The 20,844-nt window shown below is 41.8% G+C and overlaps 2 protein-coding genes across 2 annotated transcripts; one reads left to right on the top strand and one right to left on the bottom strand.

The window, feature by feature from the left end:
- nkl.4 (NK-lysin tandem duplicate 4) lies at positions 1–2,769 on the top strand. The gene is made up of 5 exons (XM_022196451.2): positions 1–106; positions 233–330; positions 1,386–1,463; positions 1,554–1,708; positions 1,986–2,769. Exons 1-5 carry the CDS (start codon positions 58–60, stop codon positions 2,080–2,082), a joined length of 477 nt encoding a protein of 158 aa, XP_022052143.1. The 5' UTR covers positions 1–57; the 3' UTR covers positions 2,083–2,769.
- A 2,148-nt stretch (positions 2,770–4,917) lies between these two features.
- tonsl (tonsoku-like, DNA repair protein) lies at positions 4,918–20,698 on the bottom strand. Its single transcript, XM_022197138.2, has 28 exons — positions 20,277–20,698; positions 20,094–20,189; positions 17,669–17,811; positions 17,334–17,517; positions 16,827–16,956; positions 16,527–16,698; positions 16,334–16,448; positions 16,069–16,220; positions 15,775–15,927; positions 14,981–15,106; positions 14,592–14,790; positions 14,435–14,490; positions 14,235–14,324; positions 13,954–14,026; positions 13,679–13,842; positions 11,275–11,398; positions 10,935–11,173; positions 10,308–10,794; positions 10,013–10,230; positions 9,325–9,404; positions 8,986–9,142; positions 8,799–8,877; positions 8,410–8,717; positions 7,474–7,645; positions 7,022–7,197; positions 6,859–6,932; positions 6,578–6,711; positions 4,918–5,459 (listed from the first exon to the last, which is right to left on the bottom strand). The coding sequence occupies exons 1-28, from the start codon at positions 20,299–20,301 to the stop codon at positions 5,260–5,262; spliced, it is 4,326 nt and encodes a 1,441-aa protein (XP_022052830.1). The 5' UTR covers positions 20,302–20,698; the 3' UTR covers positions 4,918–5,259.
- Between the last annotated feature and the right edge of the window lie 146 nt (positions 20,699–20,844).

Genomic DNA, 20,844 nt, shown 5'->3' with positions numbered 1-20,844 from the left:
ACAGACACACAGACAGACAGTCAGACAGACATTCATATTGATCGCTCACTGCCAGCAATGGAAAGAATTTCAATCCTGCTTCTGTGCATTTTTGCAGCATGTACAGGTGAGGCTCTGGTCTTTCATATTCTGTTTTCATGACTTGCATCAGAATATATTTAAACTAGAATTTCTTCCACTTGTCTTTAAGGTGCAAAGTAGACTAAAATGCTTTTGATTCATCTCTCCACAGTCAGGGCTGTCCACGGGAGAAACATAGAGGTCAGCATCAGTGATGTGGAGGAGATGGAGATGGAGATGGACACGGACGTCACCGTGGACGCACGCAAGGTAACGTTTCTGCCGAATGTTAGAGGTTTGGTTGAGAAAGTGACCCACTGTTAAGACTTATTTAAAAATGTAATGTTTAGCCTTGACTTTATCACTAAGCCACCCCAGCTGAAAATAAATTCAGGCTTATGATGAGGTGGAAGAAGTATTTTGATCATTTACCAAATAAAAGCACCACAACATGAATGTAAAAATACACTGAAAGCTCTGCATTCAGTATTGTATTTACGTAAACTCAGACACTAAAACATCTGAAAGGAACCCCAAACAGGGGTTGATAAGGGTTAACAAGATTCTGTCTTTAACTATGCATGACATTTCATAACCTGATGAAAATAATGAGGAATTGTGGAATAAGTGGCTAAGTATAAATGGAAGTATTTAGTTTGAAGTGTTATTGTAAGGAGTTTAAATCAGACAAAATATTTTTAAAGTTTGATCCGCCTTACAAGCAGTGGTTGGACCCTGCAAAGGGGCTCTAAAGTACAGATGAATTAACAGATTAGGAAATAAAGTGGAAACATATTTCTGCCACATAATTTGGGCTCATTTTTTAAAATTCCTTTTTATTCAGTTTTATTGGACAGTGTTACCATTTAAGACTTCTAATAATTATTCATTGACTAAAGTAATACAGCAGACAGCATAATAGAAGACAGAAGGAGTGGAACTATTTAAGAGAAGAAAGAGGAATGTTCAGGGGAATGCTTCCATTATTATTAAAATAAAATTAACACCTCATTTTTACATATCCTCAGCATTGCATTACGGAGTTCTGTACAGACACTATTTTTGTCATATTCTGTAATCCACAGAGTTGTATGCAGATATAAGAACATTTTATGCCCTCTAATAGGAGCTAAAAAAAAGTCAAAGGCATGGAAAAAAAAAAAAAACATCCCAATATGTGTTCACAACTACATTATAGAGTGCTATGTACAATTTATTGGTTGTGTATACTGCTTGTTTAACGTTTTTCTTTCATATTAATTATTATTTTAGGCCTCATCCCTTTGTTCTGCATTAAAAGTAGATGGTGGCACTTTTATTTGCAGCTTCCAGGGATTTGCTGGGCATGCAAGTGGGCCTTAAAGAAAGTGAAGAAGGTCATAGGGCCAAACGCCACTGCAAAGGTAAAATGTCTACAAAGCTGGCAGCAGTGCGCCGCATGATCTGGTCCGAACTTCTTGAAAGGAGCAATAATGTAATTTGTTCTCTTACAGAGCCTGACAACAAAACTGAGTGCTGTCTGCAATGATATTGGACTGCTTAAATCTCTGTGCCGCAAGTTTATCAAGGAGCACATTGGAGAGCTGATCGAAGAACTCACAACCACTGATGATGTGAGGACGATCTGCGTCAACACAAAAGCCTGCAAGTGAGGAACTGCTTTAATGTTCAGCTGACATAAAAACACAAATGAAGAGAATCCAAGGTTTCGATCAGCATATCTACAGAAAATCTTCAATATTCATTATTCCTTTTGTAACAAATCTAACTTCTACTCATAATGTGTACTCTTGCTTTACTTGTACTCATTTGTAATTGAGAAATGAAATTTAATAAATAATCATTTTTTGTATCCCATCACTGATGGTTTATTACATTTCAATTATTGTTAATATTCCTCTATTTTTCTGATGTGCTTTCTTCAGGCCGAAGGAGTTGCTGGACCTGGTCTTTGATGCAGATGATGAAGTCGTTCCAGTCATCAAAGTGAATGGACTTCCTGTACATCCTATGCATGGATGAAAATCTAACTGCATTTTATTTGCCAGGAAAACAAGTCATTGAAGATGCATGTTTTGTAAAGTGGCTTATAGCTGAGAGCGGTCATTTTTTAATTATTTTTTCACTGCCACAAGTTGATTATTTTATTAATTTGAGATATCCGGAGATAACACAACTGACCTCTTGTTTTTTTTTTCGTGACAACTGATCCTAATAATGACGAAAAATTTGAAAATGAGTGTCTGGTTCATTTGGTCACACGTCGTGACTGTCAGCAGTTACAGCAGCATCACAGACGTACCTGTAAACTTTCAGCTTGTCTTCTCCTTAAATGACAAGGACTGATCTGAATGTTGCCACCATGCAAAGTCTGAGTTAGACCTTGACAAAAGATTCAACACCCATTCGTTTGTGGTTCAAAACTAAATAATTAACGTGTAATGACAGAAGTATGTCTGGAGATAAAAAGATAAGTGAACCTGTCGTCATGAGAAAACCATGCTAACACATAAAGCTGAGCCTTTGCTGCATGCCATCCCTCTACTGCCTCCCCACAGCTGTCCCTGCGATAAAGGCAAACAATATATGATCGAGGATTTGCCACTTCATTTACTTTCTGTTACCTTTACCTAATTTGCCATGCTTGTAATGATACATTTCATTTTTGTATCTGTGCCCAACTGACATCAATAAACAGCTGAAGCATTACTCGCACCTCTGTGTTTTGCTGAACAAAATTTACAGTGAACTTTGAAATATTTTTCTCAAACTTGATAAAAATAATACACTACCATTCAAAGGTTTGGGGTCACTTAGAAATGTTTTGATAGAAAAGGAGTATTTTTTCTATAAAGATACCATTAAATGAATCAGAAACACAGTCTAGACATTGTTAATGTGGTAAATGAATATTATAGTTGGTAACGGCTGGTTTTTAATGGAATATCTACATAGGAGTACAGAGGAACATTTCCAGCAACCATCCCTCCTGTGTTCGAATGCTACATTGTGTTAGCTAATGGTGTTAAAAGGCTAACTGATGGTTAGAAAACCCTTGTGCAGCTATGTTAGCACATGAATAAAAGTGTGAGTTTTCGTGAAATTGCCTGGGTGACCCCAAAACTTTTGAACGGTTGCGTATCTCATAATAATGAAGTTCAGAATGGCCAGTCTGTTCTATCATAAGAATGCTAGTTCAAACAACATTATGAGTGCGAATGCAACGCAGACAGAAACAAAGCTCTGGCTGTGTCAAGCTGTGGGTTTTGTGGTGATGGAGGTTTTACTTTGTATTTGCATAGAATTTTACCATCCAACAATCGCAGCTGCAAAAAGAAATTGAGACGCCACCAGATAGGTTTTTCGTTTTGCTTTTGTTGGGCTGCATTAAACCCAGTCAGCCACTGTTTAAAATGTGTGATCAAACTGCAAAAGAGACAAAAAAAGATCAAGCAAAAAGTGGCTTCTAAGTAACACCCCAGCAGGATGTTGCTGGGCGCTGTCCTCACTCTCACTAAAACCATTGCAGTGAAATAACTGCACTGTTGCATTAAATAAGCATAAGAGCCCAAATAAACAAAGCTTGGTGGATTACCTAATGGGGAGATTTTGTTTCTTTCAATAAATAGCCTGACAATACTTACTAAGTGAATTATACTTTGTCCCATCATTTGGGCTCTATATAATCCTTTGCAAAACAGATGTTTATCAACATCTAGTTTATGTTCAGAGCTGCTGTTAGCACCTGACATTAACATTAAACCTAAATGCTAGAATGTCAGCATTGCTGTTGCAAGTAGGGATGAATGTGCAGAATGAAGTGTAACAAAGTAACAAAAAGTAACAAAAATATCGAGCATCCGCAGCTCTTTACTGTTGAAAATTAGAGCTTATATTACTATATGAAGATATATGAAACATTATATGGCAATCCAGGGCTGGCAGTATTAAAACGGAACAATTCAATGTTTGCATTTTATGATAAATCAATTTTAAGAGCAAATGAAACAGACCTAAATGTCAGAGCAAAGTATCTCTTCCTTGCTTAGGGCAGACTTTGCAAATAAGGTTTGTGACAATTCAAAAATGATTGTCACAAACACACTTCCATACCCAGCAGAGACAACAAGCGTATTCTAAAATCCTCCTATTGTCGTTTCTGCAAAGCTTTGGTCGGCAAAGCAGGATTTTCAGAATATCAAGGCTCATGCACCTCATCAAACTGCAGATTACCCACAGCTTACACGACGTTTGATCTTTGAACTTTACAGTAAACACAAGCTGATCCACCAAGCAGTGGTGTGTACAGACACAGCTCGTTTTATATATAATCTGTGTTCCGTGTGGCCTGTCAAAACAGATGAGTAAAAGATTTTGTTCAGGATTTGTGACCCAGAAAGAATTCCTTAATGGGGATTAACTAGAATTACCGTCTTCTAGTTGAACACTTCCACCAACCAGTGAAGTTGTAGTCCGGATTTTTATATATATATATATATATATATATAGTAGGGAAAACTGAAGTGTGTAATTTCGTCAGGACAAAGCAACAAAGAGTCAGATTCCTTCCATTAGTTGACAGCAGTCATGACAATAGACGATGCTTCAAATGTGGATGTTACTGCAAAGAAGCTACAGATTAAAAACTGCTTCACACATATACTCTTTACCTTCTTCTGCTGCTGACTTTTAGGGTCCAAGTCTTTGAGTCCAAGTGGATCTTTGTGTTGAATAAAAAGAAATTCATTCCAGGTATTGTTGAGACATGACACACACGGATAGAAACTTCAATCCAAACACTTCTGCCCACGACCGCAGAAGCAAAACCCCCTCACAAAAAACAGGTCAAACAGAAAGTACCGTGAGTCACTTTAATTTGTCTTCTCAAATCAAATCATACAATAATTAATCGGTCTCAGGACAAACAGCTATGACAACACAAACACATGGCTATCTTTTTTCGCATAAGACTTTTACATGTACACATAAATAGGACGCACAAAATAAATGAAACACATGAGCTATTTACACAGAATATATGGAACCATGTCACTGTGTGCTTTAGTGCCTGTTATTTCTGTTGTGTGTAGCTTCAAGCTTTCACAGAACAAAAGTTTTTTTTTAAAAATAAAAATGGCTACATTATTATAGAAATTGGCTCAAAAGTTTGCGTCAGTCATCATGTGAAGCTCACCGTCTTCATGAGGAGGAAGCAGCAGAGAGCAGGCATTTGGCGTTTCGGTCCAGGAAGTTTCCGTCTGACTGACTCTTGTCCCAGCTCTGCTTTAACGCCTGTCGGTCCAGCTTGTTCAGAGCCTGAGAGCAAAGACGGAGATCCTGGACCAGCTCTGACAAACCGTCCAGACCTTCACTGTCCCAGGGGCCAGACACCTGACAACCTGAGGGGGAAGCAACAAGGACAAAGTGTTTACGTGACAGTCTGACTGATGCTTCTTTTGCTAAAGATGACGTGGCGTCCAACTTTAGTTTTAACACGTTTAGACTCATCCGTGTATTGTGCATTATACAACCATGGCTCCATTAATGGTATCATGTGGGGTTTTAGATCACTAGTAAGGCTATGGAGCTATGATTTTATGAGGAGGTGTGACAAAGGAGTGAAGGATTGTATTGTTTTATTTTTAAATTATTAAGACATAAACTAGTCCAACATGTTTATCCAAAAGCAGGAGATAGTCAACAATGGAAACTGAACAAATATTCCACAGGGCTTTATTAAACATGAATAAAAACACAAAAATTGAAGAAAACTAAATTTAAATTGAGATATTACTAATGTCAGCTAAACATTGTGTATCTTTTGTGTTGTCTTTTAAAAATATATTCAGAAAAATATCACAAAAACATTAAATTAAAGCTCCATCCTCAGTTGTAACCAATCTAAATCGATTGTGAAAAATCACAATTGAGAAGAAAAAAGAATTCACAAAATACTGACAGTGTTTCACGGAAATTCTACATTTCAGTTTATAGTGGCAGCAGCTCTGGGCACACAGTGAAATCTTACTTTTACGCAAACATTTTTAATATTTGTAAGAGAAATGTGTCAACAACGGCAAAGATGAAGACTGAGCAGGAAGAAATGAACAATGTAAGTTTCAAATTCTTTCTAAAAACAGCTCTGCTCATATTTTTAACCCATTTTAAAGAAATTGGCTAAAACAAATACAAAGTATTTACAAAAATACAAATTGTGCAAGCTGAGTAGGGCTGACAGACTGACACATTAAGAACATAGTCCTCAAGAATACAAGCAAACACTCTCTGATCTGACATGCGCCCCAATAAAACAGCCAAAAAAAGTGAATAAGTGACATCAGGCCTTTCAAAAGTGACCTCAAGTTTCTCTTTTTAATCCAATTCAATCCCCCTGATCTTCATCAATCATCATTCTCTGAAGTAAGAGGTCACTGTGTGAGAATCAGTGAGTGTAAAGCTAACTTTAACCCCCTACACACAGGAAAAATAAATCTCCTCAATTTTAAATTATGCATACCTTGGAGGTTTAGAAGCGTCAGCGGTCGACAAGCCTCTCTGATGGACCCCAGGATGCTGTGAAGTCCTGCTGACGTAACAGACGGGTTTCCTGACAGGTTCAGACTCACCAGGGTCGGGCACGACGGCAGGCACCTGGATGAAAATAAACAGGGAAGCAGCTGCAGAGACAAGTGAAGCCTGACAGATCGAACTGAGGCTGCCCCAAATTAAATCGCAGAGAAAACAGGCAGAGGTCTCCTGTTCTCATGGAAGAAAACACAGCAGTAAAAACAAACGAACCTGGCCAAGGCGGCTACAGTGCTGTCTGTCAACCCGTTTCCTGCCAGACTCAGGTGAGTCAGAGAGCAGTCGTCCTACAAGAAAGCAAAAGTCTTAATTTGACTTCGCTGCAGCTACAGTTTCACATTAACCTCTCTAATGACAACATGACGGATGAGTGCACCTGCGACAGGACTTTGGTGAGATGTTCCAGTGCTGGAGAGTCAGCAGGACCCCGACGGACAGCAGACAGGTCCAGGTGTGTGAGACAGTGCAGGGGCAGAGTCTTCAACACCAGCTCAAAGCCGGTGGAGCCCAGTGCATTGTGGGATAGGCACACTGATTTCAGGTGGCCCGTGCCTGGAAGGTCAAACAATGTAAATTTAGGAATTTACTCATTTTAAACCTTCTAAATGGATGTGAAATCTTAAACATTGGCCTGCATGTGTGTCACGATTTAGGAGTTGGACCTCTAAGATGCTGCTACTGTTTTACTGACACTCACAATCCACTGAATCCAACCGACGCAACTGCAACTCCATCCATCCCTTACAGTATTTTCTCTCTGAACATCCAGTGGGAGTTTAGCTACCCTGAGTTGTAACAAAAAGGAAATACAGATTGCTAGAGAGTTACCCATCAGAGCGTTTGCCAGCAGCAGTCGATGCTGCTGAAGGAAGCGAGCAGTGAGACCACAGGCCTGCAGAGACAGCTTGGCTAAGACGGGGCAGCAGGACAGCAGACAGGACAGAGACTCGGACACGCCGTCACCGAGCGGGTTCATACTGAGGTCCAACTCCTCCAGGCACTACGAGTGGAAACAAACAAAAGTTTCGTGAGAAAAATGTGTAAAGTGCTCAGGATGACGGCTAGTTTGGACTCCGTGGTTTGACACTCGTGAAAAAAAACCCAAACCCTCAACTGTTTGAAAGTACAACCGCATTCATGACAGCTAAGACAATAAAAAACCCTTTTCAATAACAGCTTCTCCCTAAAGTCAAAAGTAAGTGTGTGAAGCACAGATAAGCAGATATTAAACAGATACGTTTGACCACAATATGACATATGACATCTACTGTGAGACATTTCAGCGCTTCCAAATAACAACAACAAAAACATTTCTCATCAATCTTTCATCTCAGACTCACGAGAGGCTTTAGTTTAATCTTTTCAGATTTCTTGTAAGAGCTTTTGAAGCTGACTAGAATTGCATTTGTGGCTCATTTGAAAAATCCAATAGCATGTCCTTCTGAATACTCCCTCTAGATTATTGTGAAAAATTTACAAGTCTGTCAACAATTTTACACATGCTGTACTCAAGTTGTTTTAAATGCTATTTTTCAGTGCAGTATGCTTTACTTCGAGGGAATAAAATGTGTTGTTTGGGATTTAAGTTGCAGTTATCCTTGAAGCTACTAAACTAAAGAACTAGAATGTAAATTTTAAACATAACTTCCTTTAAAGCAGCAGCAAATTGGGGGAAAAAAATGGAGCAAAAAGTGTGAAATCCAAGAGGAAAAACTGATGACAGCAGGAGAAATACAACCAGACGTGTCCGGCTGAGGCCTTTACCGGAAACGCAGGATGACTATGTGCCTTTAAAGCATTGACGGCCTTCTCCAGCCCTTCCCCTGTAATGCAGTTGGCAGAAATGTCCAGCAGGCGAAGCCGAGGCATCGTGACTGTTGTTGCAACCAGCTCAGGGAGAAGGTTGTCGGGAAGACGGTTGCCAGAAATACGCAGCTCGGTGAGGCTGGCCTGAAGTTTTAGGGCTCGGAGGAGAGGGCTGAGTGAAGAGGAATCCAAACTGAGGCCACACACCGATACGGAGGAACTCCCATCCTGGACCTCACACAGGCGGGTGACGCGCTTGTTCTCGCCTGCAGGGAGACAAAAACACACCACATTATGACAGAATATAAAAACACACACATTTGAGCGCATTTGTGCGGGATGCTCACCCACTGCCAGGCTGTCACAGGCCTTCTTGTAGCGCTCAGGGAGAGGAGGGAGATCCCAGGAGCAAACCTCAGCCAGGACCTGCAACACAAAACACTAATAAGATCCTGCATGATCTTAAACAAAAGTCTGCATGTTCCTGGAACATCAATCAGGATGCATCTTAGGGCAACCTGTAGTGCCACTCACCTCTTCATTGGTGTGAAGGACGGCCAGCAGCAGGTCCTGTGGGGAGAGCAGAGCGCCCTCCTTCTGCAGCGACAGACGAGGCAGGAGGCCACATTTCTGGTAGTAACGCTGAGCTGCCTGCTCACACAGCCACGACACAGTGCACGAGTCGGCTTCACTGGAACACAGCGCAACAGGATGTAAGCAACAGCTCCAACGTGCACAGAAGGACTAGTCTAGTTGATGTTTCTAACTAGAAGCATCCTAAAATGTAGCGATCAGAGTAGTGGTTCAACGGCTTTGTTATTTTCTGGATAATAATTATGAGTGTGATTTGTTGATCAGAAACCATCCACTAACCTCTGTGGAACCGGAATGAGGAACACATCTTCCTGAACCCTCACCCTCATTCTGATTGGTGGAGGCAACTGAGTCGGAGGCTAAAATATAAAATCATAAACAAACAAAACATCCTTAAAGAAAGATAATCTCTTGGTGGAATTACAGCTTTCAAAGTGATTTTTCTTAGTTTAAGTTTAAACAAAAACACTATGACCGTAATGAAGATAACAAGTGCTCCAAGGACCCAATATTAAACTGAAAATGCAACCTACGTACATCAGATTAATTTGTTGTACTATGATCCTTTGTGAATATACAGCTGAATTAAAATCAAGGCTAAACTCTGCAGATTTTCGCGGAAACTAAGCCGTGTGACTCATGCAAAGTTCTCACATAAAGTCATTTCAGCCCCCGATAAAGCTGATGGTATCCAGCCTCGAACGAAATCTCAAAATGACACTACCGTCTTCATCAGCCTGCTCATTTACAGCCACATTCATCACTGTCTAAAGTTAATCAAAGACGAACACAGACTCCTGACAAATCATGTTCGAGTCACGGCCCCTAGTGATGCTGAAACATTAATAAGTGTCTCGTCGAGTCCATGTTTCATTGAATAAGTGATGTGAAGTCTCACTCTGAATGCTCACTCTTTCAGACTTCATTTTACAATCAGTATACACGTGTCACAGTCACGTTACATCACCTGGTTTCTGAGCTGGCTGTGTATCTGTGGGGGCGGTGGAGGTGTGTCAGGTCTCGTGTCTTCATCGTCCATGATGGTGGGACTGTGAGGCCTGTTGACCTCCCGTCTGCCCAACCTGACCATCCCTGGCATCTGAGTCATTTTCACCTGGTGATTCCTCTGTGAGCTGCTCTTTTTCTGAGAGAGACTCCTGCTGGAGCCAGAGTGAACTGCGGAACCTGACAGTAGAAAAGCAGAACGAATTAAGAAAAGAGATGGGAGTAAAGAAACAAATAGACAAACACTGCTTTCTTACCTCTGCAGGCTGAGTCTGAGCTTAACTGCTTGTTTTGGCCTCTGGATGCCGACATCGAAGCGGTTTCCTCCCCTCTTGTTCCGTTCTGATCCATTCGAAGCCTCCTCTTCTTCTTCGGCTGGACTTCGCCCAAATCGTCCTCCAACCAGTCATCAGCCAGATACTCTTCCTCGGGAACCAGAGCCGATTTGCTGCTGGATGAAATATCGGGTGTGCTGGAGAACGGAGGCTGCGAGAGGCCTTGGAGGCGACTTTTGGCGCTTCCTAAGCCTCGGATGGCGCTGTGGTACTCCTCTCGTGCGAAGACAGAAGCTGCAGGGGCCTCTCTGGTACTTTCTGGACCTGCGCTGGGGACTGAGGCAGGTTCCTTGTTTGAAGGAGCCTCTCTTTGACTCTGGGCTGCTGGGAATGTGTTCCTCGGGCGGACTGGACGGAGAGGACTGACCGGGCAGTCAGAGTCACTGTCATCTGAGCAACTGCTGTTAATCTAAAGAACACATATACACACAAATTATGCAGCAGAATTAAAAGTCTGATGTATTGTGGCTGTATAGTTTAAGGTGAATCCAACACACTTGTAATTATGCAGTATTTTGAAGCACACTCAAAGCATTTGCCAGACATTACCCCATACAGAACAGCATCCTCTGTCCCTCTGGCTCTGTGGCGCTGTGTTGAGCCACTGCTCTGCCCCCGTTTGGGACTGGCGGCTGCTGCCTTCACCTCCGAGCTCCTGTTTCGGGGCCAGTCTTGGCTGGAGGAAGAGCCCCCTCCAGTGGACGTCAGCGGCTCAGAGTTCTCTGCATCAAAAAGCTGGCTGTCCTGCAGAGCATCAAAAGGCTTGGCCGGGGCCGGAGCAGCAGGCACTGTGGTCGGCGGAGATAAGTGAGGGGAAAAACAAGTGTTTGAAAGCATATTTGAAAAGGTGAACCGAGGCTAGCATGGTATGATGATGAAAAAGCCTTACCTCCCCCTGCGAAAGACTTCCTCAGCAGTCTCTCTGTAATGATACACTCCTGCCTGGTGTCCTGGTCCAGTTCCCTGCTGTACATCCTCTGCCATTGACGCAAGGTGTCCAAGGCAGTTTCACCCTGTCAGAGAGTAAAAGCAAGAGATTCATGCACAAATAAGCAATACTGGGATGGAGATTTGTCTCAGAGATGTGGGGTAACTTCAGCATTACCAGGGAAGTTTAAATATCACTAAAGACAAAAGGAAAACAAAATTTTTTCTCTTCATTTAAGACTTTTTTTTGGCTATCAAAGGAAATAAATGTTATCCATTTAGCTGTGCATGTTGTTTTTGATTTGCAAATGAATGCATACATTTTGGATAACACTGTGACTTTCTTATCCTAAAATTTATGTTTCAGTAAAGGTTGTTCTTGATCCTGCTTATGTTGTGTTTTCAATTTAGAGTTCATTTTTTCCAAAATGACAATAAAAAGGTCAAGTTTAGCGAACAACTTGCTAGTCTTTGCATAATTTAAGTACAGCCTGCAGAACAACTTTGCATTTGAAGCGGATGAATTTTCATACACTGATCCGTGTTCAGGGGCTGCACAGTGGTATAGTGGTTAGCACTTTCACCTTGCAGCAAGAAGATTGCTGGTTCAAATCCCGGCCTGGGCCTGGGATCTTTCTGCATGGAGTTTGCATGCTCTCTCTGTGCATGTGTGGGTTTTCTCCGGGTACTCCGGCTTCCTCCCACAGTCCAAAAACATGCTGAGGTTAATTGATGACTCTAAATTGCCTGTAGGTGTGAATGTGAGTGTCTGTCTGTATATGTAGTCCTGCGACAGACTGGCAACCTGTCCAGGGTGTCCCCTGCCTTCGCCCGAGTCAGCTGGGATAGGCTCCAGCACCCCCCGCGACCCTATTGAGGATAAAGTGCTGTATAGAGAATGGATGGATGGATGATCCGCGTTCAAGGTTGGATCAGCTCAGCACATAACATGACAAATGAAGGAGCAGGAAAGGATTTAGTTAACGACTAAAAATCAGGGGGAAAAAATGGACCTAATTAAGGAGATCAAGTCCCTGCAGGTGCATCACATAAGTGTCTGTAATATGTTGCAGCTGATTTGATCTTTGCTGGTCTGCATCACACAAAGACTGATTTTATGTGCAGTGAGTTCCATGTATTTAAAGATGCAGTCTGCAATACTGGAGGAGGATTGTTCAGGTTTAGCCAGCTAGTTAGCATATTTCCTCATTTCCCCTCCTGTCCTGTGCACTGGAATGAACCCGGACATGAAGAGACTGAACAAGCTGACCAAGAGGGCCAGCTCTGTCCTGGGCTGCTCACTGGACTCTGTGATGGATGTGGGTGAGAGGAGGATGTTGACCAAGCTCTCATCCATCATGGACAACAGCTCCCACCCACTGCAGGAGCAGGAAAGGATTTAGTTAACGACTAAAAATCAGGGGGAAAAAATGGACCTAATTAAGGAGATCAAGTCCCTGCAGGTGCATCACATAAGTGTCTGTAATATGTTGCAGCTGATTTGATCTTTGCTGGTCTGCATCACACAAAGACTGATTTTATGTGCAGTGAGTTCCATGTATTTAAAGATGCAGTCTGCAATACTGGAGGAGGATTGTTCAGGTTTAGCCAGCTAGTTAGCATATTTCCTCATTTCCCCTCCTGTCCTGTGCACTGGAATGAACCCGGACATGAAGAGACTGAACAAGCTGACCAAGAGGGCCAGCTCTGTCCTGGGCTGCTCACTGGACTCTGTGATGGATGTGGGTGAGAGGAGGATGTTGACCAAGCTCTCATCCATCATGGACAACAGCTCCCACCCACTGCACCGGACTGTAGTGGAGCTGAGCAGCTCCTTTAGCACAAGACTCAGACACCCTCAGTGCAAGAAGGAGCGCTACCGCAGGTCCTTCATCCCCACTGCCATCAGACTGTATAACACTACTGTGTAGTTGTTATTATGTGCAATATTTATTATCTTGTTCTTGCACTTTCGTGACTTTTGCACTCCTCTGTTTTTTGTTTCTAAGAGCCCTGTAATGTTAAATTTCTCCTTTGTGAGATTAATAAAGTCTATCTTATCTTATCTTATCTTAACCCTCACAGAACATGATGTAATAATGTATCGATCGATCCAAATCACTTTATTTCCATTTTAGAGAACCAGGTCTCTGTACGAACACACATAACAGCTCGTCAATGAATTCGACCACAAGCATATTGATCTGGCCGCCTAATTCACTTTTAATTGTGTTAGAGAGACTTATTTGTTTCTCATTATAAAATCTGGAATATTACTTTTTTTTTTTAGGAGGGTAGATATTTGACTGATATTAATTCCCACATGGGGTTGTAGATGATGATCGTGTTAACAAACATGCAAACACCTTGGAGTTGCACTGCTTAACAGAAGCCCCTCTTTCCACCAAGAGTCTTGCAACGTTTAAATTGCCACAAGCGAGGGCATCATGCAGAGGGGTCATTCCCTCACATAAGGGGCCACCGGGGTCATTGATGTTAGCGCCGCGCTCCAGCAGCACGGCTACAATATCTGCAGGAGACGAAGGAAAACAAAGGCTGAGTCAGTGGAGACAGATTTCAAAAATTGTCACAAAAACAGCCCTGGAGCAAAGTTTAATGAAGATAATGTGACAGTAGTTACCATAGTGACCGTGGTTAGAGGCCTCATGAAGGGGAGTCCAGCCGCAATAGTCCCTCGGGTTCACTGGGTGACCCTGACACAGAGGCAAGAAAAACTCATCATCACACAGTCCTGGCCGTCTCATGTGACAGTTTGTCTGGATATATATTGTTTTGCATTAGCATCACTGCCAATTAATGATTCATAGCTGAGCAGAGCCCTTCCGTCTCCTTGAGATTAGAGGAGATGTCAAATTCTCAATGAAAAAAGTGTTTTTTGAACAAAATCTTGTCTTTCCTCACCTGTTCTACCAGATACTGGACCTGCTTCAGGTTTCCATCTATACATGCTCTGTGCAGAGACGTCTCGCCCTTCTCATTCCTCTTGTTCCACTAAAACCAGGAAGACAGACAGGCAGATGGTGAAACAATAAAAATCTGAGAGGTGGAATATAGAGATGACATGACAGCTTGTCCAAAGTGCCAACTAATGCATGACTCACCCTTCCCGCCTTCCTCCTTCCTGACACCATCTTGTCATAACCCTCCAAGTCATCATCTAGAAATTACAGGAAAACTTACATAAGCCAGTTTGGGTAAATATTAGAACACATTCGTCTGGAGGATTCAGGGAGGCAGAATGCCAGCTGGACTGTGCACCTGAGTCTGAGAGATTGACATCACTATCATCCAGAGGTTCACTGTTCTCCATCTCCTCCTCTTCATCCTCTTCACCATCGCTCCCATCTGGACTCCAGCCCTCTGAAGCACACAGCTCCCGCAGCCTCGCCTCGGTGTCATCAGCGTTTGATGAGCCACTTCGTCTCTGGGACGCCAGCCAGAGCCTCAGCACACGTTTCTGTGGGAGTGAAAGCGAGCTGTCATGCATGGTATTTGATTTCAAAACCATTCCCAGACACTTTCAGCCTTTGCTTAGTTTTCAAAGTACTTTTTCAAAATAGTGTGTGGATTTTTAGCTTAACTGAGCAGGCTGATTATGTATGAGAAGCACTTTCAAAGTGAAATTCTCTTTGGAGCTCTCAAGTCACCTGCAGTCTTGCCTGCCCAGACGTCTGAGCGCAGCGTAACGCTGCTCTATAGCTGCTGTCTACGTCCTCAAAGGCACAGCCGCTCTCATCCTGAGCTGTTGCAATGTTCAGCCATGTGCTGCACTCCTAACACAGACAAAAAAGGGTGATAAGACACATGCATAGGTTCACACAACAGGAGAAATTGTTCGTGTATTGACTATAATTCCCTATCAGCACCTTTAAGGATTTTTGAGTGCATTTTTTAAGTCTATTGGATGATTTGTGATAAAAAGAAAGACACTGAACATGATGTGAGAGAAGGCTCTGACATGTGACACAGGTCCTTGACTAGAATTAAGGCAAAGCTGCAGATGCACAAGCTGTAATAAGTTATATCAGGTTGTTGACTAATTTAGCAACCAAATATTTCTTCCACAAACATATATAATTAAAGCATAGACACACTTGCAAAGACCACATATAAAGTTGTATGTTTATTTATGGCCTAGCAGATTTTGTAAAATTTCCAGAAGATTGATAACAAATTTATGAAAAAAGCAAAATGCATGATTGTTTTTTGCGACAAAGATGCAAGTGTTTCAATGAGTCCACAATAAAAAAATGAGTTACAGGAATCATTGGAAACTCAAGACAACTGTAGGTTTAACGGGTGACTTCCTATACCTGAACCACTTCATGATCACCACAATCAAGCTTTGGTTTTTGTGATCTATCCCATAAATCTCTACAACCACAGAACCGATTTTAAAAGAGGGTAATGCTGTGTGAAGATGCAGGTTTTCCATGATTACCTCAGTCGAACTGCCCTGTCGTAACGTCAGCTCCTTTCTGTAGTGCTCCACCGCCTTGCTGTATTGTCTCAGGTCTGTGTAGGTCGCAGCCAGGGACACGTGGATGACAGCCAGCTCCCTGGCAGGCTTCCCTAAAGCTTCAGCACCCTTTAGCTGCACAGCAACGCCAACACAGCTTCGGGTCATTCACTGCTCTCACTATCTACTATACAACTGCTAAAAGAGGACTCAAAATGCAGTGGATATTGGGGGCTAAAGTCAAAATTAATTTGTGAATGTTGCCGTGCATCTCACCTGAGCTTGATAGGCATCCAGAGCTTTGCTGAAACAGCCGATCTTACAATAGAGATCCCCCAGCTGCTCAGCCAGCTCCACAGCCTGATGTGAGCCGAGTCTTCTGCCCTGATCTTCCCCCAGCTCCTCCTCCAGTTTACAGCCATGGTCAGCTGGGTGATTGGAAAAACAAATGATGTCATCAGTGTAGCTATCTAACTGAGAAAATTACTTTAAAATCCCTTTAAAACAGCAAGACTGAGTAACTTCAAACTTGTTCTTTCACCATATTTGAAAACTTTCTTCACTGCCTGTCTGTCCAGCGGCTGCTGACATCCCAGTAAAAGAGCTTTCTTCAGAGATCGTCTGGCTGCTACAAAATCACCCAGACTGAGCTGCACCTGTTGACAAATGGCAACACACATTAAAAACTGTGGATTCACAGCGACAGGAAGCAGACGAATTGGTGGGGCTCACACCTTGCCGATGCAGTGGAAGCACTCGCTCTCGCTGAACTTGTCTTTGATTTTCCTGGCGCACTCTTTGGCCTGCTCTAAGCAGCGGACAGCGTTGGAGTGTTGACCGTTACGGAAGTAGATGTTGCCGAGGTTAAAGTTTGCGCGGTAGAGATCCTCCAGCAGCTGGCTCCTCCTTTACAGGAAGGGAATGGAGAAAGCTCAGTTAACTTAAATACATTTTGTATGGTACACCGCCAGTAGGTCTCTACTGAACACTGCTAATAGAGAAGAAACGTAGAGCACAGTTTGGGATGTTCTTACTCAGCAATGAAGACACTTCGTCGGATGAACTCGCTGCAGCGTTTGGTCTCTCCTAGGTGGTCACAGACAAGACCAAGATTGAGGAAGAGACGTGCCTTCATCTCACTGATCTCTCGCTCTGGCACAGTCCCTGCGAGTGAGAACAAAGAAAATGTTGGAACAATCAAGTAATAAAAGAACAAAGATAACAGGACTGCAAGCAACAATTATTGGCACTGCAGTTCTTCATTAGTTGTTTGATCTTTAAAATGTCCAAAAAAAATGAGGATCAATGTTTCCCAAGATGAAGTCCTTAAATGCTTCAGTTAATGGTTATAAAGGAGTAAAGACACCAGAAAATATTCACATTTAGGAAATTAGAATCAAAATTTAGATTTTTTTTCTCTTTAAAAACTGACTCAAAAGTTGCCAGATAAGTGACTATTAATGGAGCTCTACCAGATAGTCAAAAGATAATTTAATATTCCCCACACATTCCTGACAGTACAAACAAGCACAGAGACCGACCCTCCAGGCGGTCATCCACAATGGCCAAGCTCTTCCTGAAGGCGTCCTCCGCTTGCTCTAAACTGCTCCTGGATTGGTCCGATTCATAACGGAAGAGGTAGGTTCGACCAATAGTGGCCAGAGCTCGTTGCTCTTCAGCATGATCTCTGACGGAGCGAGCCAGGTCCAGGTGACAACGCTGGTGCTGGAGAACACAACAACACACAACTGCTTATGTAAGTCCTAAACATCACTGTGGAATTAGAAGTACAGTGCTTAGGTAAAGCCACAGTAAAGCTCTTAAAAATGTAGCTTAATTGCCACAAAACTGTTTTGAGCACATGAAGTCCACTCACTTTCAGAGCAGCCTCGATGTTTCCCATCTCTGCGTAACACTCTCCTATCTTGCGATTGGCCACAGCTCGTCCAATCACATCATTAAGCACCTCGGACAGAGCCAGCTCCTGCTGGTGCTCCCTAATGGCAGCTTCATAATCACCTGAAATACGGAACCACAGACAGGATGAAATGACTAAACGAGCAGTCAAAAAAAAAAATCACAAACAATTACGCAACAAAAGAAGGGATTCACAATGAATCATAGAATGTTTATTTATGGAGAGGATGAATGAGAACATAGTTTTTGTTAGGATCTCAACAGTTTTTTGGCTTAGCACAGACCAGCAGTCTTCAGACTTTAACCTGACAATTTTATCATTTTCAAGCTTTTGGGAGTAAAATGAATAAAATATGACACACTGTAGTCTGTGCAAAGCAAGGTCATCCTATTTCTATCTATGCTCAGTCTATGTTCCACATAAATTCACAGTGAGTGCAGGTTAGCCAGATCGGTCTGTGCACCGAGAAATGAGTCATAATTAAAATTAAAAATATCATAAATAAAGGTTTCTCTTGGGAAGATTTGTTTTAACACATTTTATTTGGTAGTAATTTGTGTGATCAAGCTTTTAAATAGTCCAGGAAATGAGTTCACCCATAAAACACCCAATAAGCAACACCTCAAATAAATAATTAACTGTAATCACTTAAAATTCTATGTATAACCTAATGATAGCCTATTGAACCACAGCAGCTTATAAACAACAAAATGTGGTGTCATTGCTACTCAGCTTCCTATTGCCATATTTTGTTACGCAATTCACGGATTAGAAAGATCACATTCCAGTATAGTTGTGGGGAATCTTCCACACACAAGATTATCACTACGTGAAATATAACGCTGTGAGACTGAAATGGAAAAATCCACAGACTGAAACACCTGACATGACAGAAGAATGTTTAGATTTAAACAGGTAAGACTTTTATGAACAGATAATATTCTAAATGTTTTCTCTTTTTTTTCAACTATATTAGATCATTTTGGAGGGCTTTAATGCACACTGGAATGACAGATGAATAGATCCAGAGGGTGTATTTTTGTTTATCATTTGTCCGCTTTTTTTTGTTTGTTTTTTTAAAAATTAGATCCAGAGATATTCATGAAACATTTGGTGTAAAATATGCGACAGGGAGACAGAACTAGCAGATCCAGAATATTAAAGACTGGTGTTAAAAATACATTAGGTGGAGGATGTGGCAGGAAAGGTCGAGGACGGCTCGTCTTAAGGAGCGGTAACTCTACAATCAGCATACATAAATACAGAAAGGAACAAGAAGGAAAACCTCAGCCAGATGAAGATCATCGCCTCAATTTATATATTTTACAAAAGACTAAAAATATATAGGAGAAACATAGAGTGTACTATCTTATTGTATTATATCCATTTTGATTAGCATAGGGGGATAAGTATTTGTTGCTCCAACAGAACAGATGTTCTGAAACCAAGTACCCACAGCATTGAAAATGATAACGGGCAGATCGAGAGCGAAACAACAGTCATAGACCGGAAGTCACAACTCAGAACAAGTGACACATTTGTCAGGCTTGTTAGTTAATGGGGTTGTCAATAATGGATTGTTTTGTCCCGTTACTGCTGAGGAGCTTGGAGAATTTGGGAGACATTCTGAACGATGGAACTACATTGTTGACGCATATATTTAGAGCAGTGACACAATTTCTTAGAAGACAAATAGTTGAGCTGTGGATACTAAAATTCCGTTCTTGTTTTTCTCCTTCACATGTTTTGAATAAAGCTGCATTTTAAGGTGTCTTTTTATTGTCAATGGTCAAAGGAGTGTCTGTGTACTGGCCACACTATCTGATCACTGTCATTTAAAGCCACACCTGAAGGTGTGGATGAACTCACTGGTTCAGAACTTGCAACCAATTAAACAGCTCAAATTAAAAGAAGATGACTATTTGCATGTCCCATTTATATTTTTGTTATATATATAATGAAATTTATGCATCTGTTCATCACCAACGCATTTTATCTGCAGATAAACAGCCTCCTGTGGATTCTGTACTGCAGAGCTCTCATTTGCATGGTTTAGATGAAATTATGACAATGATGTAACCTATTTGTTTATTGCACTTATATTTATTGGATTCAGGTGTTGCTGGGGCATATTTAAAGCTCCATCTTTAAGTGTGCTTTGCCCAGGTTATATGCTGTGGCCCATCTAACAGTGTTTTCCTGATAAGACATTGATGTCTTACATGCATATATGTAATTTCCATAGTCCAATCTCCCTCATGTAAATATTATCTATTGGATATTTAGATATGACACACAAAACTTTCTCTTTCATGGGTAAGTCTGTCATCATAAACAGCTACATTATGCAGTGCAGTGTTCATATTTTTTGTAAACTTCTTACCACTCCTGGACAGCAGTTCTCCAAGCTGATTGCAGATATTGGCTTCCTCTTTTAAGTTGCTGTTGCTCTGGGCTTTGTTTTTTGCTTTCTGCAGCTCTGCAGAGAGGAAGCAATCGAAAACAATTGGGGATTAAAAGGCTTTTAAATTATAGAAGACGTGTAAGTAAATAAAGCAATACTTACGTTTGATTTCCCGTATAGAGCTCATGTCGGTTCAGAGTTGCTAGCTAGCTAACATACAGCTGTAGGGAATGACAAACAGGGCGCTACTCGTTAGCTTAGCGCTGGCTAACTCACAAAAGAACAAAACGACACATGAATTTCATAAACACGCATCTCTTTCCGTCCATCAGATGTTATCTGTGTGTCCGATCGTGCTCGTTGTCACAGAAAACATCGCGACAGAGTCACAATTTCAGTATCTGTTGCTTTAGCTTAGAACCACAGTGAACTTTACAAAGCCCCGCCAGGATCGCATCAGCCAATCACGTCGCTGCTTTTTGACACGTTCTTTTAACCCCGATTAGACCCTGTCAGGCACAAATCCCGCCTCGATCACTGAGATTATTGGGTCACATCTCTGACCCTACCTCTAACCATGTTCATCTGCTGCAACCTCACACTTTAACACAGCACGTTTGATCTTTTCACCGATAAAACCGCGTTTAAGAACGGAGTGTGCCTGACAGACAGAGTTCCGGGTATAAAAACACATACCGAAATGACGGCCGTTCATTGGTCTACGCTAGAC

The sequence above is a fragment of the Acanthochromis polyacanthus genome, chromosome 1, assembly GCF_021347895.1.
Source record: "Acanthochromis polyacanthus isolate Apoly-LR-REF ecotype Palm Island chromosome 1, KAUST_Apoly_ChrSc, whole genome shotgun sequence".
In the NCBI taxonomy this organism is placed as follows: domain Eukaryota; kingdom Metazoa; phylum Chordata; class Actinopteri; family Pomacentridae; genus Acanthochromis; species Acanthochromis polyacanthus.
This window is presented reverse-complemented; position numbering and strand designations above follow the sequence as displayed.

Bases quoted from the DNA above. Each gene is read 5' to 3' on its own strand.
- tonsl (XM_022197138.2), bottom strand. From the start codon at position 20,301: ATGAGCTCTATACGGGAAATCAAAC. The intron at 16,449-16,526 runs GTGTGAGCCCCA...ATTTGTCAACAG, and splicing joins GCTTCCACTGCATCGGCAAG to GTGCAGCTCAGTCTGGGTGA. The intron at 14,491-14,591 runs GTGCACAGTCCA...TGTAATTTCTAG, and splicing joins TGTCAATCTCTCAGACTCAG to ATGATGACTTGGAGGGTTAT.
- nkl.4 (XM_022196451.2), top strand. From the start codon at position 58: ATGGAAAGAATTTCAATCCTGCTTCTGTGCATTTTTGCAGCATGTACA. The intron at 107-232 runs GTGAGGCTCTGG...ATCTCTCCACAG, and splicing joins CATTTTTGCAGCATGTACAG to TCAGGGCTGTCCACGGGAGA. The intron at 1,709-1,985 runs GTGAGGAACTGC...TGCTTTCTTCAG, and splicing joins GTCAACACAAAAGCCTGCAA to GCCGAAGGAGTTGCTGGACC.